The sequence below is a fragment of the Halichoerus grypus genome, chromosome 11 (assembly GCF_964656455.1).
Source record: "Halichoerus grypus chromosome 11, mHalGry1.hap1.1, whole genome shotgun sequence".
NCBI lineage: Eukaryota > Metazoa > Chordata > Mammalia > Carnivora > Phocidae > Halichoerus > Halichoerus grypus.
Window position 1 is genome coordinate 110,179,023 of NC_135722.1, and position 16,710 is coordinate 110,195,732.

Consider the following 16,710-nt stretch of genomic DNA (forward strand, 5'->3'; position numbering starts at 1 on the left):
TTTTAATGCAAGAAAACAAGAGATGGAGAAGGATGAAGAGAACGGCACTTCATGAATCCCTCCAGAACCACAGAAACTAATGGCAACTACTGTTTCTTGAGGGCTATTTCAATGATTTCATAGATCTGGGCAGACAACCATTCATTTATGGAAGATGAGCACAGCGTGGGAGGGTCCGGAGCTCCCTTCTCCTACAGACACACCGAGCCAACGGCCACACGTGCTGCAACTCGCTCTGGAAACTGCCTGAGTCTGGCAGACCAGGTCTTCCGTGGCTAAAGGCATCAAGAAAAGGCCACACAGAGGAGGTCAGGAGGGAAGGAGGCCCGTAGGGAACCAACCCCTGGCTAGGCGGCGACCCATAAGCAGGAGGGATGCCACAGGCCGGCATGGAGACATTCACTCCCTGAGCAGGGGGTCGAGCCTCAACTTGGGCCCCCCGGTCTCAGGGACCTGCACTGGAAACCAGAGCCCCCATCACGTCTGGCTATGAAAATCGCCAAGCCTGGCTCCGGGAGCTCACCAAGCAGGAGAGCAGGAGGGTTATAGTAAGCAGAGTCTCTGCTCTTCAAAGGCCAACACACTAGATCATTAGGCCTGAGATCTAGCACACAAGCACCTTTTCAAAGGGAAGTTTAAAAAGTGCCCAGGAAACAGACCGAGGGTTGCTGCAGGGCAGGGGGGGTGGGAGGATGGGGTAAGTGGGGGATGGGCATGAAGGAGGGCGCGTGATGTCATGAGCACTGGGTGTAACATGCAACGGATGAATCGCTACATTCTACCTCTGAAACTAATAGTACTCTATGTTAATTAACTGAATTTAAATTAAAAAATAAAAATTTTTAAAAATAACAAAAGAGTAAAAAGTGCCTAGGGTGTAAGTGAAGGAGATTTCCTAATTTTAGGACTTGTCCAGAGAGACGGGACCTGCAGGAGCTTTCTCTGGGAGAGAAATGCGAGCAAGCGTCACTTTTCTTTCCTCTCATCAGCCCAGCTGGCCAGACCAATTCCGACACTGGGGCTACCGGAACCCCCGCCCCACCGCGGCATCCCGCTACCATCCGGCCTGCCCAACCCCACCGCCCCAGAAGGCACCATCCAAGTGCCTCCCAGCTGCCACAGCTGCTGGGCAGCCCAGGGGTGACCAGCTCCCCTGCGGGGACTCCGCTCTTCCCGCACTTTGCAGGCGGGATCCGCAGGAGCCGACAGCCCCGGAGAAACGACTGTCCCGACACAGCGGCAACATGTACACAACTGTCCACAACCAGCTTAAACAGAAATGGACGAAATGCTCCAGCCAAAAGACAGAGCATCTGGATCAAAAACAACAATGAAAACAAGACCCACGTACACACTGCCCTTGAAAGACCTAAAGACAATACAGAGCGGAAGGAGCTGAAACAGAGAATCCATGAAGATAGAGGAGAAAACCACAGGTCAGTGACAACGCTCAGATCAGACAACACAGACTAAAACAGACCGCACAGGAGAGACGGAGCAGGGGTCGGTCCACCCAGAGTAACCGTGAACGTTCATGCACCCAACACAGGGGGCGCCCGAACATATAAAGCAAATACTGACACACACACAGGACGGTATTTATGGTAATTCAGTAACAGCAGAGCAATTTAACACCCCATTTACATTAATGGACAGATCATTCAAACAGAAAGTCAGCACGGAGACACTGGCTTTCAAGGGACCAAACAGATATAAAGAGAATATTCCATTCCAAAAATGGAGAACACATACCCCTTTCAAGTGAACATGATTTATTCTCCAGAACAGACCACATGTTAAAACACACAAGAAGTTTCACAATAAGTTTAAGAAGACTGAAATAATATCAAGCACTCTTTCCAACACAATGATGAGAAACTAAAAATCAATTACAGTTAAGAAAACTGGAAAAAAAAAAAAAAAACCCATAAACACATGGAGGCTAAAACACCAAGCTACTAAACAACCAATGTGTCAATGAAGAAAGACAAGAGAAAACAAAAAAATACCTCAAGACAAATGAAAATGGAAACGCAATGGTTCGAAATGCTTGGGAAGCAGCAAAAGCAGTTCTAGAAGGGAAATTTATAGAGATACAGGCCGGCCTCAAGAAACAGGAAAAATCTAACTTTCCACCTAAAGGAACTAGACAAGGAACAATTAACAAAGCTCCAAATTAGAAGAAAAAAATAATATAGAGCAAAAATTAAAAAATACAGATTTAAAAAAATAGAAAAGATCAATAAAACTAAGATCTGGAAAAGATAAAACAGTAAACCTTACCAGACTCAAGAGTAGAACAGAGAAGAGCTTCCGGGGATGATGGTGGAATAGGAGCCCCAAGCTCACCTCGTCCCACAGACACAACCGGGTAACACCCTCCCTCATCAGCGAAGATAACCCAGGGAACGAGCGGGAGCCGCAGGGCAGACTCCACAGCTAACTGCAGGGAGCAGGCCACACAAAGACGGGAGCTAGCCGGACCGTGGTACCCTCTGTGGGGGCACGGAGAGGGCAGAGGAGCAGACCCCACACCAGGTGCCCCAGATGCAGGGGGACGCACAAAGGGAAGATGAATCAATCCCCTTAACAGTTTGCTTTGAAAACCAGAGGGGCCTAACTTGGCGAATTCTTACCATCAGTGGAGTTTGACGCCTGGAACTTTAAAAACTAGAGAGCTCAGATCTGGGAGACCCGAGAGTCCCCACCCTCGAAGACACAGCACAGCCCACGGCCTGGGGAGGGACGGCACAGAAGCAGCACTCTGGGCACCATTTCCCTGCCTGCCGTCCGGCCTCAACACGGGGCCGCCGCGGGCACGAGTGCAGCAACACAACTCGCCGCCTAGCGTGCCCCCCGTGCAGCCCGCACCCGCATTCTCGTGCGCCTGGGCACCAGACCTCTCACGGAACACCGGTGCAGCCCTCGCTAACACAGCCCGCCCCGCCCCGCGCTTCCGCAGATGCGTCCCGTCCACCCCCACGGCCCGAGGTCCTCAGTGGCTGCAGGCCCCTTGCTAGCATTCCGCGGCCCGCCCTCAAGTTCTCCCGTGCCGAGCCCTCGGCTGGAGCCTCCCGGAGACGTGCCACAGGCTGGCAGTGCGCCCGTGGCGCAGACAGGGGCCGGCACCCCTGCGAAGGGACCCCTGCGAAGACAGGGAGAAGGGAAGACAGCCACACACACCGGTCAGACGGCAGCCCCAGCAGCGGGCTGGGGGCAGACAGCTGGTCTGCTGGGGACACTGCCCACCCGTGACGGTTTCTCAGGGGACAACACAACTCTACTCTTGAGTCTGGTAACGGTTTACCGTTGTCCTGCGCTCCGGTACCACGGCATCTCGGGCGAACTCCAGGCTGGACTCAACACAAGCCCACCGTGGCCCCAGACTGGCCCGCACATAATACAGAATCCTCCCCCAGGCAAAAATGAACTATTGGGACTGCACCAGAGTAAAAAGCTTCTGCACAGAGAAGGAAACAATCAACAAAACTAAAAGGAACCTGCGGAATCAGAGAAGATATCTGCAAATGACATAACCAATAAAGGGTTAGTATCCAAAATCTATAAAGAACTTACACAACTCAATACCCAAAAATCAAAGAAGCTAATTAAATAATGGGCAGAAGACATGAACAGACATTTTTCCAAAGAAGACATCCAAATGGCCAACAGACACATGAAAAAGTGCTCAACATCACTCACCATCAGGGAAATCCAAATCAAAACCTCAATGAGACACCACCTCACACCCGTCAGAATGGCTAAAATTAACAAGTCAGGAAACGACAGATGTTGGCGGGGATGCGGAGAAAGGGGAACCCTCCTACACTGTTGGTGGGAATGCAAGCTGGTGCGGCCACTCTGGGAAACAGTGCAGAGGTTCCTCAAGAAGTTAAAAATAGAGCTACTCTATGACCCAGCAATTGCACTACTGGGTATTTAGCCAAAGAATACAAAGATACTAGTTTGAAAGGATACATGCACCCCTGTTTTTATAGCAGCCAAATTATGGAAACAGCCCAAGTGTCCATCGACTGATAAACAGATAAAGAGGATGTGGTGTATATACAATGGAATATTAGTCATAAAAAAAGAATGAAATCTTGCCATTTGCAACGACGTAGATGGAGCTAGAGAGTATGATGCTAAGCAAACCAACTCAATCAGATAAAGACAAATACCATATTATTTCACTCAGATGTGGAATTTAAGGGAAAAAAAAAAAAATGAGAGGCAAACCAAGAAACGGACTCTGAACTACAGAGGACACACTGATGGTGAGCAGAGGGGAGGTGAGCGGGGGGATCAGGGAACAGGGGACGGGGATGAAGGAGCGCAGCTGTTGTGATGAGCACCAGGTGGTGTACAGAATTGTTGAATCACTATACTGTACACCTGAAACTAATATTACACTGTGCGTTAAAAATACTGGAATTAAAATAAAAAACTTAAAAAAAAATGTTGCCTTAAAATAGTCACAGGAAGTAAAATAAATATATTTTGGAGAAAGTGAGAGCATTCAATGTTATTCTACTAATTCTAACAATTGTATTAAATATAGAACTCTTTGGCTCTTTTAAAATTTATTTAAGGTAGAGCTTGAATCTACCATGTTAAATAAAATGAAAATTTTAAATAACAGCTTGTGGGGTCTGAAGTATTAAATCAAATTTCACATTGTTTCTTTCAGGTTCAGTGGCAACATTTCCCCAAACAGCACCTCTCTTCTCAGGTTACCTGAGAACTGATCATGCGCTGCGACGAGCGAGCTACGTTGGCAGGAAGACCAAAGAAACTCGGTCTGTCATCCTCCGGAAGCTTGTCGATCACAGCACGATAGTCCTAAATGTAAACAAGTGAAAACAGCGTTTCTACAAAGATTGAACTTACAACCACTGAAATCAGAAAGGAGAGACATTGGCAAGTATTAAATTATTAGTTACTCATATGTTCACATTTTCTAGGGAAATCTAACGTTCAGTCTATGTAATACTTAGTTGTCTACAAAAAATAGTCTTGGTCATTACTACTTCTTCATCCCTAAATTTAAAAAATACAGTATCACATAATGTAACTCACCACATTCAAAGGAACACTGCGTTAATTAAAACAGAAATACTTCGGTGGCCAGGGCTCCTATGTGTAAGAGATCGTGTGAGATGTTTTTAGGAAAGCCCCGAACCTACCCGAGACTCATCTGCAGACTGCAGTTGTGCTTATTCCAAGAAAAATATTCCAGCTATCGTCTGAAACTTACAGAAACCCCAGGAACCTCTCTGCACACGCTCTGGTGAGCAAGCACGGCTTTGTCAATCACGTGACATGAAGCAATTTCACGGTGCGACTTCAGTGCTCCGGTGAGGTGTAGGGAGACGCACTGACCACCGGATCGTTTCCTCCCAGAATTGCTGTACGCATCGCAAAGGGTCACGTATCGAGCCAGCGTCTGCAGTTACGGACTCTAAACTCCAGATGGGAAACTGGAGCGCAGACCAGGAGGGTTTATCCACTTGGACTCCAGGGTAAGAACTGTTTTGTCTGGCTGTTGTCCTGCAGAGGGGGTCCTGCATACGTGTCTACGCTGTTGCTGCCCCTCCCCTCATCCCTTCTCATCCCCGGCCGCTGTCCGTGAAGCCCTCCCCATGCAGCGGCTGGACTTCAGGAAGCCCAGGGCCAGTAAACATGTCAAATTTGGGAAAGACATGCTGTTTTTGAAATTTTTCCCAGCCTGTAACTCAGCACTTGTTACTTCCTCAAGGTGTTCAATCGCAACGTATACGTGTATGCATCAGTAGGTGTGTGTGTTTGAGCCTGGGGTACATGCTTGTACACGCGTGTGCGTACACGATATAGGGCACAAAGCAGATGTTCTCATCCTCCTGGGAAATTCCAGCCTCCTCCTCCTCCAGAACTGTGTTAGAAACTTAACACTGATTCTCATAAATCATCCTACAAATATAAATCTGATTCTCTATTGATACCCTTTGCTCATTTCAAAACAGCTGTGAACTTTTCTCATGTACGTTGGCTAGAATCTGCCCCTGACCCCGCAACCGTACACAGACACGTTTCCTAAATGACAGACAGCTGCACATCCACACCGATGTGTCCTCACTTGGATGCAAAAGAATATACACCAAATGATACCATCTACATGAAGCTCAAAAACAGGCCAAGTTAATGCAGGCTGGGGCGCCTGGGGGCTCCGTCGGTTCAGCGTCTGACTCTTGTTCTGGCTCAGGCCATGACCTCATGGTCCTGGGATCAAGCCCTACATCGGGCTCCGTGCTCAGCGGGTACTCTGCTCGAGATTCTCTCTCTTCCTCTGTCCCTCCCCCCCACTCATGTGCATTCTCTCTCTCAAATAAATCAACCTTAAAAACAAACAAAAAAAGCTAAAGTAGGCTATTAGAAGCCCAGACGATGTACCCTTTGTGGGGCAGGCAATGACTAGAAGGGAACACGAGGAGGACTTCTGGGGAGCTAGTCATGTTGTGTTTCTGGATCTCAGTGCTGGTTACACTCCTGTGTTCAGTGTATAAAAATTCATTGCATAGTACATTTATGATGTGCACTTTTCCGTAGGAGTTTTATTTTTCAGTTTAAAGCTCACAGAGAGAGGGAGGACCTGTCAGTGCACTACATGAAATAAATGGCCCATGAATAGCCATGGGATGCGTCTATTTGCTGTGGGAAGCCCTCCCACTAGAAAGTCAGCCCCAGAGACGCCCACGGTGCCCATGCAGTCTGGAACAGGGCCACCAGGGGCAGACAGATAAACAGGGGCTCCTACTCAATAAATGAGTGAATGAATGAAAGATACTGAAAACCAAAACAGATGGGATACATTTAACTGGCAAGATATTCAGTAACATATTTAACATTGGTTTTTATACTTTGACTTTTGACAACTATGTCACTGAAACAGAAGAATTTTCTCAAAAAATACTTGGGATGAGAGAAAAATCCACAATCCTGAGAGAACTATATAACTGAATATGTATCTCTGTAATTCATGAAAAGATATATGATCATAATATTCTAGGTAATAAAAGCATTATTTGGACATTAAGCAAAGATAAGTTTGTGGGAAAATAAATTAGAAATGAAATCTCTCAGCTATATTTAGTACTATTTTCTGGAAGAGATGACCTCATTCCACAGGCTTTTATAGGACGACTCACGGCGAAAAGCTCCAGGCGGCTATAATACACGTTCACGGAAATGTTGCCATCAAAGCCACCGCGAGCGTATCCCTCCTACGGCTGGTTCTGCCTTCAACTCATCAGCCAGAAAGTGAAGATACGTGTGTTAAGTATTTGATTTCTTTCCTGGTCAGTAACACACCCGAGCCCTCTCGAGCCCACTAGGAACTAGTATGCACTCTCCTTCCAGATCTTCAGTCTTAACTCTAACGTCTTCCTTACCGGAAACTCTATCCTATTATCACAAGCAGTCCCTAAGTATCCAAGGATGGACAACACACTTCACTAGAGGTCACAGAATCCGGCCGCATATTGGCATAACAATAATCTGTATTTGTTAATAAGAATTACTTGTGCATTTGAAAAGAAACATGTATTTAACAGTTTAAGAAAGGATTCAAGTATCCGGTAATAGATTAAAAATGATGAATTTTACCTACCAGAATGCTGCAGGATTTTGGTAGAGATAAGGAATACGGAAAAACACTTTTCTTATTCCTTTGGTTTAAAACATCAGTTATTGAAGAATTAAAAAACTGTTTCAGATATGACTGAAGAACTCTAAGGTCAAAATAGTTATCTATGCGTCCACCATAAACAGCATTTTCAAGTAAACCGTGTAAAAATTCCCACTGCACATCTTTGGTACCTATAATTTTAAAACATACTTTTATTAGCTTTATCTCTAAGATATCAGAAATATTCTAAAAATATTCTAAATTATTCTAAAATATTAATTAAATTCTTGGCTCCAGATACATTTATAGGATACAACAATATACATTTAACTAAGTTAAATCATTCCTTAAAAGGCTCATTAATAGGAATGTAAAATTCATTAATTCTTATTAATAATGATTAACATTAATATAATCACAGAATGGCTAATATTTATTGAGATTATTTAATCAAGTAAAATTCCCCATTTTTCCATGTATAAACTCACTTAAGCCTTCTAACATAGAAGTATTAAAATTACCCAGTTATACCAATGAAGAAATTGAGGAATAGGGAGGATGAGTTACCCTAATCAGAAAATCACACAATCCCACAGATCTGAACCAGAATGAGGTGCTCTGAAACCATACTCTTATCTGTCACACAACACTGCCTCCTTAAATGGGAAAATTCCTTAGAATATATTCAAAACCTAATATTATACAATGATGAAAACCTCAGTTCGTCACCATAATCTGAATAAGGAAACTCTACAAAATAACTTCACATGTCATAGTCTTGTAACGTCATGATTTGAACAGCCAACTGTCCAGTTTCTATTCTAAGAGAAATGTAGTATAAAACAACACAATGACACTCTGAAGTTAGTATTTCATTTTGCAGCAAGAGCATCCTCTTAATCACAGTTCCGTGGTAATTTTAAACCGTAAGACTAATCTCAGGTCTGCAGTAACTACGGGACACGGCTGTACTTAACTCCGGCGACCGAGCACACTGCCGGCACTGCTGGTTTCGTTACTGGTTACTACACAATTCGGAGATGAGCACAAAGCCTGAGGCAGACTAAGGGCAGCTGCAGCAGGGAAGACTCATTAAAGCTGCTTCCAGGGCACCTGGGGGGCTCAGTCGTTAAGCGTCTGCCTTCGGCTCAGGTCATGATCCAGGGTCCTGGGATCGAGCCCCGCATCGGGCTCCCTGCTCCGTGGTAAGCCTGCTTCTCCCTCTCCCTCTCCCTCTCCCCCTGCTTGTGTTCCCTCTCTCACTGTCTCTCTCTCTGTCAAATAAATAAATAAAATCTTAAAAAAAAAAAAAAAGCTGCTTCCTGCCGACCTCATAATCATCAACAGCGGCCAAGTAGCCATCACAACGGACTTCACCAGGACTCCACATCCTAGCTCTGCCTCGATCTCCACTGATGATGTATTAGTAATGGACAGCTCATTCATTCACAGGTAGGTCACCAGGGCACACAGAAACACTGATGTACCTTCCAACTTATAAAATACAAATAGCTATTATGTAATATATTTCATAGAATTTTTAAGATCTTATACCCACTGTTCTCCGAATGTTTCATTTTGTTTAGGATTAAAGAAAAACAGAACTGAAATTATAGCAACAGCAGTAACAGTCAACAATCACTGCTAGCTTACTCAATATATTCACTGAACTGAATGTTAAATGTTTCCTGTGGCTTTTCTTATTCAAATTTCCCCAAAATCGAACCTATGGATACAGCATCTGCTACTATTCACATTTTACAGATCAGGAAGCTCGGGCATCAAGGTTATACATGTACTCCAGGTCTTAGGAGCTACGTAATTTCCATACCAACTCACCCCTATAATTAGAACTTTTTCTCTTTTTTGCATTTAATTCTGTACATGTGGAAGTCCCCATTATCAAGAAATTCTATAATCCTGAGTTTATACAGTTATTTTGACCATGAGATTCACCATCACTTTGAGGCACTGGCTTCTTCTTCACATCAATTCAATGGTGTGGGGCATAAAGTAACATGAGTATTAATACGCTCACAAGCTTCAAGCACAATGACAAATCATTCCAACTCCCTGCTTGGGATTCTTCATCTTAAAAAGGCATATACAATGGAATGTTACTCGGCCATCAAAAAGAAGGAAATCTTGTCATTTCCAAAGACGTAGATGGAGCCAGACTGCATAATGCTACAGGAAATAAGTCGGTCAGAGAAAGACAAATACCGTGTGATCTCACTCATATGTGGAACTTAAGAAACAAAACAGATGAACATAGGGGAAAGGGGGAAAGAAAAGAAAAAAAGGAGAGAGAAGCAAGCAATCCATAAGACTTTCAACAATAGGGAACAAACCGGATGGACAGAGGTAGGTGGGTGGGGGATGGGCTACATGGAGGATGGACACTAAGGGGGGCACTTCCTGTGATGAGCCCTGGGTGTCATATATTAGTGATGAATCACTGAATTCTACTCCAGAAACCAAAACTGCACTATATGTTAACTAACTTGAATTTAAATAAAAACTTGAAAAGACAAAAAAAAGAAAAAAAGAAAAAGAAGAATCACCAAGTTTCACTGCAAGCTATAACATTAGTACATATTCTCCAGAAAACTCTGTAAAATTAATGCTGAAAACAACAGCTTATAGAATCAGAAAAGTGGTTACCCTTGGCATGGAATGGGGCAGTGTTGGGTCATATGCATGAAGGAGTAGGGGACACACTTCTGGTAATACTCTATCGATTTGCAGATAGTTACAAAGGTTCAATATATGACCATTCATTAAACTGTAAGTTCACGTACAGTTTTCTGATGTAGAATTCAAAATTTATTAAATAAAGAAAAACTCACTTGGAATGTTATTTGGCATTCACTAAGGATGAACAAATGGTGAAGAAATGAATATCCTACCTACTCGTACATATCCACTCAACATAAATACATCAACTATCTACCCAAAGCTCTAGCAGCATTATTCATAATCACCCCAGAGGACCCACAGGACCACCCAGGGAAGTATTATGATCAAAGAGTGGCATACTATATAGCACTGAGCATAAATGATCTCTAATTTACGTAACCACGTAGATGAATCTAACAGAACATTAAATCAAAGAACCTAGAGACTGAGGAGTATATGCTGCATGATTCCAGTTTTACAAAAACAGACAGAACTGATCAGATGCTAAGATGCTAGTGTTCACCGCCAGAGCTGGGGTGGTGGGGGGTTGGGATACGGTCACAACCGCAAGGCAAGGGCACTGGCGATGTCCTGTTTCTCGATTAAGACGTTGGCTAAAGGAGCATGTTCATTGTGTGGAAGTTCCACTGAACTGTGATACATGATTTTAGTACTTTTTGTACACAAATCATTCAAAATTTTAATCTCATAAACATATTAAATTACAATGGGACTTGGACACATCCTAGATGTCTAATCCTATCATTCTGCCAAAGACAAGTTACAGAATCATTTCTGATATCAGGTATTAATTCAACTAACAGCAACTGAGTGCGTACTATGGGCCAGGTCCTGCTACAGGTGTTAAGGACATAAGTCGTTAACAGAACAGTCAGAGACGTTGCTTTAAGGGAGATTACACTCTAGTGGGAAGAGATAAAATAACAAATGAATAAGCAACCAAACAATACTAGGTAGCACCGATGTACTCCCAACAATACAACAGAACAAGGGGGGAGAGAGTAATTTTCAAATTCCTTTAGACTGGTGGTAATAGGAAGCTTATCTGAAGAGGATACTTGGAAGGTGAGGTGTGAATGGCAAGAAGAAGACAGACATATTGAAGGTCTGGGAGAAAAGCATTTCAGACAGAGCACCTACCAAAACCTTCAGGTAGGAACAGGCCTGGCTCGCTAGAGGAAAGGAAAGACTAGTGTTGTTGTAGGTTTTAAATGGGAATTCTATACTTTACTTTTCTAACAGTTTCTTTACCATGTGGAGAAGTTTTCCCAAAGGGTGCTAAAATAGAAGACTGGGTAAGCAGCTCTTACTTGGATTCCCAAGGCACTGATGAAGTTGCAATAAATGAACAGAATCATGATCTGCTTTGGACATGGAGGGGACAGAAACTGCCTAAACACTGGGATGTTTAAGGATCTAAGAATCCAGGCTGATTCGCAACGACATGGATGGAACTGGAGGGTGTTATGCTGAGCGAAATAAGTCAATCAGAGAAAAACATGTATCATATGACCTCACTGATACGAGGAATTCTTAATCTCAGGAAACAAACTGAGGGTTGCTGGAGTGGGGGGTGGGGTGGGAGGGATGGGGTGACTGGGTGATAGACACTGGGGAGGGTATGTGCTATGGTGAGCGCTGTGAATTGTGCAAGACTGTTCAATCACAGATCTGTACCTCTGAAACAAATAATACATTATATGTTAAAAAAAAAAAAAGAAGATAGCAGGAGGGGAAGAATGAAGGGGGGGAAATCGGAGGGGGAGACGAACCATGAGAGACGATGGACTCTGAAAAACAAACTGAGGGTTCTAGAGGGGAGGGGGGTGGGAGGATGGGTTAGCCTGGTGATGGGTATTAAAGAGGGCACGTTCTGCATGGAGCACTGGGTGTTATGCACAAACAATGAATCATGGAACACTACATCAAAAACTAATGATGTAATGTATGGTGATTAACATAACAATAAAAAATTTTAAAAAAAATTAAAAGAATCCAGGCTGATTCATAGGTTCTGAACCTGAACAGATACGTGAATGGTGGTGCCATTTACCAAAGCGGGGCAGACTCAGGGAAGGGTGGTCTGGCAGGGCTGCAGGGTGGGATGAGGAGGCAGGAATCATTTTTAAGTTTGAGATTCCAATCAACATGCTCTCTTCCAATCCACCACTGCTCTCAACTCTCGTGTCCCCTTGCCCAGGCCCTAGACAACACATTTCAGAGATTCAACTGCTCCTGGCTTGAGGAGGCAGAGAGTTGGATGGCTTCCGCCTATCGGATCACATGGTCTTGTCTGTTGTTCTACTTCAATCTATTATTTGTACCTTGATTCTTGACTCCAACTTAATCTAAGTTAAGATTCTATAGATGTACAGTACTGACCTTAGCCTACCATACTCCTGGATTTTAACAGTTCCAAGATCTGAGTTATTCCTCATAAGCCTGAAACTTAGGAAGGCCACAAAGTGAAGACAAGGTCTTTCAAGCTTTCTATTTCCTGAGAGCTACAGATCAGCCAGAAAACTATGGCATATAAAAAATGACCACAACAGATCAAGAACTATCCAATAGCATAAGCATGGCAGTCAGGACATAAAACACATGAAAAGCAAAGCAAAGACCACATTTTATGATAGGAAGTCACTCTTAAAGAAACCACTTTATTAGTAAGACCTCAAAAAATTTTCCCATGAATACCAAAGATGACAATTACCAGTAGAACTTACCATCAAAGAGCCTGTCAATAATGCTGTACCCAGCCCGAAGATCTGATAAAGAAAACTCGTAAAACTTGGTCCAACCCTACAAAACAAATTTACAAATATTGAAGAACTACAGTGTTCAAAGATTATATATATATATATATATATATATATATATATATATATATATACACATCATGACCCTTATATTCTTAAGAATGTTCAAAATATGCTAAAAAAATAAAAGGGAAATTCCTGAAAATTTATAATAAAAACAATAACTCTAAGGTAACAGTAGTTTTTAAGAAGAAATTGACTGACCTCCATAGCATGCCAAAGACTTTTAATACGAGAACACTTTTTATCATTTAGTATTGTGGCAATTCAGTCATAGATCAAAAATTGGTAAATTTTTGAGTCTAAGTATGATGTACACACTGAGACAGTTTCTATAATTTTGTCCTTCAGATTGTGTTTTGTCCACAAACATGACAACAGAAATATTATAAAAAATTTTTTAAAGGCCCAAAGACATACAGCATTATTTCCTGTATATTTCACCCATGAAGCATTCATGTTGGAAGTAATTATAAATGTAGAGTTAATAACTACAATGCTTGTATAAAAAGAACTTTCATAAAGCTCTATGTTTTATAAAAATACAAAAAAGTAGAAATAATTTTGATGGTACTTCCATTAACTTTAACTAATTAGTTTAATGTAATACGTTGAAACTAAAATCTTTTCAGACTTTAATAGTATTTAGGAGGATCAACACAAATTTCATTCATCCATTAATCATTCAGAACAATGTTTATTAAATGCATATTACATGTAAAGCTCTGCGTCTAAGAGAATGAACGCAAACATAAATAATCCCTGCCCTCCGGTCGCTGTCAGTCAAACGTGGGTGAGGGAGAGTGGGTGGATACGATGCAACACTGGAATACACCTTCAAGCCAAGGTACAATGCATCTGATGGAAGGAAATATACTTGGTATATACAAGAAAGAAGTCTGACCTCAGCTAAGGGGTAAAGCAAAGCCTCCGTGGTGGGAAGGGGAGTAGAACAGACAGGAAGAAAAACGTAGATGGGTAGTCAGGACAATGAAATTAAAGAACGTTGATACTGCACGGTCATGGAAGGTGAAGATACCAAGAAGAAAGGTGTTAAGAATGACTTCCAATGGTGTCACTCGATGCTAAGTGCAGCACTGAAAGAATGCAAGGCTTGGAAAGGTTCCATGAGCTCCCAGAACAAAAGTGTTCAACTAAAGGTTACCGAGTGCCTGTTCAGGTCAGTGAGAATATAGCAATGAACAAAAGAGAAAAATCCGTGCTCTTGAGAAGCTTATGCTCTAGTATTTGGATCCAGAATATGTGAGTTTTCAGTCATTTTTTTAAACAAACTAAGTCAAATAAATAGCTGGATACATAAACCTATATCTTAGGGAACTGATCTGAGTTAGATATATAAATTTGGGCATCACTAACATTTGGATCAAAAAAATTACAGATCCTGTAAAAAACACAAGAGGTTTAAACTTCACTCATTAAGTTTTAGTACAGCTAAGAATTGAAGATCTGTAAGGGGTATGTGCCCATCAACAGTTAACAAACTTCCTGCAATATTTTAAATAAATTTCCTACCAACTCAAAATAAAGTCTTATTAATAATATTTCTTTTATCACTCTATTAGACCTTATTTATGAATGTTGATTCAAAATTTTTTCAATACTTTAGGGTGCCTGGGTGGCTCAGTCATTAAGCGTCTGCCTTCGGCTCAGGTCATGATCCCGGGGTCCTGGGATCGAGCCCCGCATTGGGCTCCCTGCTCTGCGGGGAGCCTGCGTCTCCCTCTCCCACTCCCCCTTCTTGTGCTCGCTCTCTCTTGCTCTCTCAAATAAATAAATAAAATCTTTAAAAAAATAAAATAAAAACTTCTCAACACTTTAAAGATTAGTATTTATAAAACCCTCCAGTACGAGGACGGCAGCTCTCAGTGTCACCTAACAGCAGTTTCCAAGTGAGACACTAATTCTAAAACGGTAAGACCTGGGCTCTGAGTCGCACCATTACTGACATGGGTATGTGATGAAGGATTTTAAAAACATGGTACAAAAAATTTGAAAGGTAGTATTTGTTATTCATGTGATATTTTCTAATAGAAATCATGTTATAAATTGTGGAGGGGTTCTCTAGACGGCCCATGGAATCCTGCTCAGCCCACCTGGAAACCCAGGCATGGTGGGAAGCGTCCTATAAAGACGAGTGGGGTGAAGCCTGTCATCAAGGTGCTCACAGTCCAGGAAGAATAACAAGACAACCAGGAAGAACAAATACCCAATAAAAATGACATTCCGTGAAGCACAGTATGAGAAGGACAGCACACATGTGGAAATAGAGGAGGTTAATTCTGCAAATACACCACTACAACGAAAAACAGCAAAAAATCTTGTACTAACATGAGGAATGAAAACTAAGTTGAATTGGTGGTGGATCTTTATCTCTACAAGTTGGTGGCTGAGGAGGAAAAGAAGGAAAATACAGAGTTTGTGGACTGCATTTGCCTGTGACACTGTCCCTAGCACTTAATGGTATTTCGGGTTTTGACTGGGTTTTCCTCCAATTTCATCATTTTTACAAGAGAGCAACTTAACATGTTAAAAAAAAAGTAATACTTTCAAATATTTTTTGTGTGTGAAAGTAAATTGCTCTAAAAAGAACATTTTGGTAGCATTTACAATTCCTTAAAATGCACATATCTTTTGACCCAAACATTCCAAGGTAGGAATTGCCACTGTGAATAAACAGGAAATGAGGCAAATGTAGGGATATCCACTGCAGTATCTTCTGTAACAGCAAAGACTGAAAGAATATGTATATCCACCCAACAAAACAAAACTGCTTAACAGGAAGTATGTCGATATAATGAATACAAATGATACTTAAAAATTAGGCATGAAATGGTTACTAAGATTTAAAAATCTCTGAAATGTATTGGTTAATAAAGCAAAATACAGAACCGTGTTTGTAAAATGCTGCTGTTGGGAGTTAAAAAGAACGTATGTCTGTAAACACATGGAACATGCTTGCTTACTTATACGCTCTTTCTGAAGGACCCGAGGAGTTGGGGGCAGCAGCTGCCCCAGGAACGGCAGTAGGTGTCAGGGAGACAGCACAGGAGGAGAGACTAAATTTTAGTTGCAAATCTTCTCATAGCTTTTTATATGATGTGCATGTATCCCTTAATTAAAAAAATCTAATTTCATTTAAAAAATAATTCCTGGGGCACTCCTTTCTTCAATGACTTCTTCTATGACTGTTGCTGTTGTTCCCGTCAGGATCACTACGAGGACACGGGCTTTGGAGGAAGGTGGGCCTGGCCACCTCCAAGCTCCAGAGTCTCTGAGGTGTGACTCCCTCAGCAAGTTAACTGCCATCAGGAATCACTGGCCTCCTTGGTCAAATAAGAATAATCAGCACACCCTTCCTTTAAGTGTACTTTGCAAATTATATGCAACAACACACTGCTGTTTTTAGTCACTACTTCATCAGTCTGACAAATCTTTAGTAACAGGTGATGTGCAAGGCGCTTCTAAACACACACTATTTCATCCAACCCTCACGACAAAGGTGCAGCT

General features: G+C 42.3%; 1 protein-coding gene across 5 annotated transcripts in view; it reads right to left on the reverse strand.

The window, feature by feature from the left end:
• Nucleotides 1–16,710, reverse strand: part of DYNC2H1 (dynein cytoplasmic 2 heavy chain 1) — a 310,954-nt gene that overhangs the window by 114,145 nt on the left and 180,099 nt on the right. For all 5 annotated transcript variants that reach the window (XM_078059076.1, XM_078059074.1, XM_078059073.1 and 2 more), the window contains 3 exons: nt 13,090–13,165; nt 7,646–7,854; nt 4,738–4,842 (listed from right to left, as the gene is read on the reverse strand). In XM_078059076.1, coding sequence (XP_077915202.1) covers nt 4,738–4,842; nt 7,646–7,854; nt 13,090–13,165 — 390 coding nt within the window. The remainder of the gene's footprint in view (nt 1–4,737; nt 4,843–7,645; nt 7,855–13,089; nt 13,166–16,710) is intronic.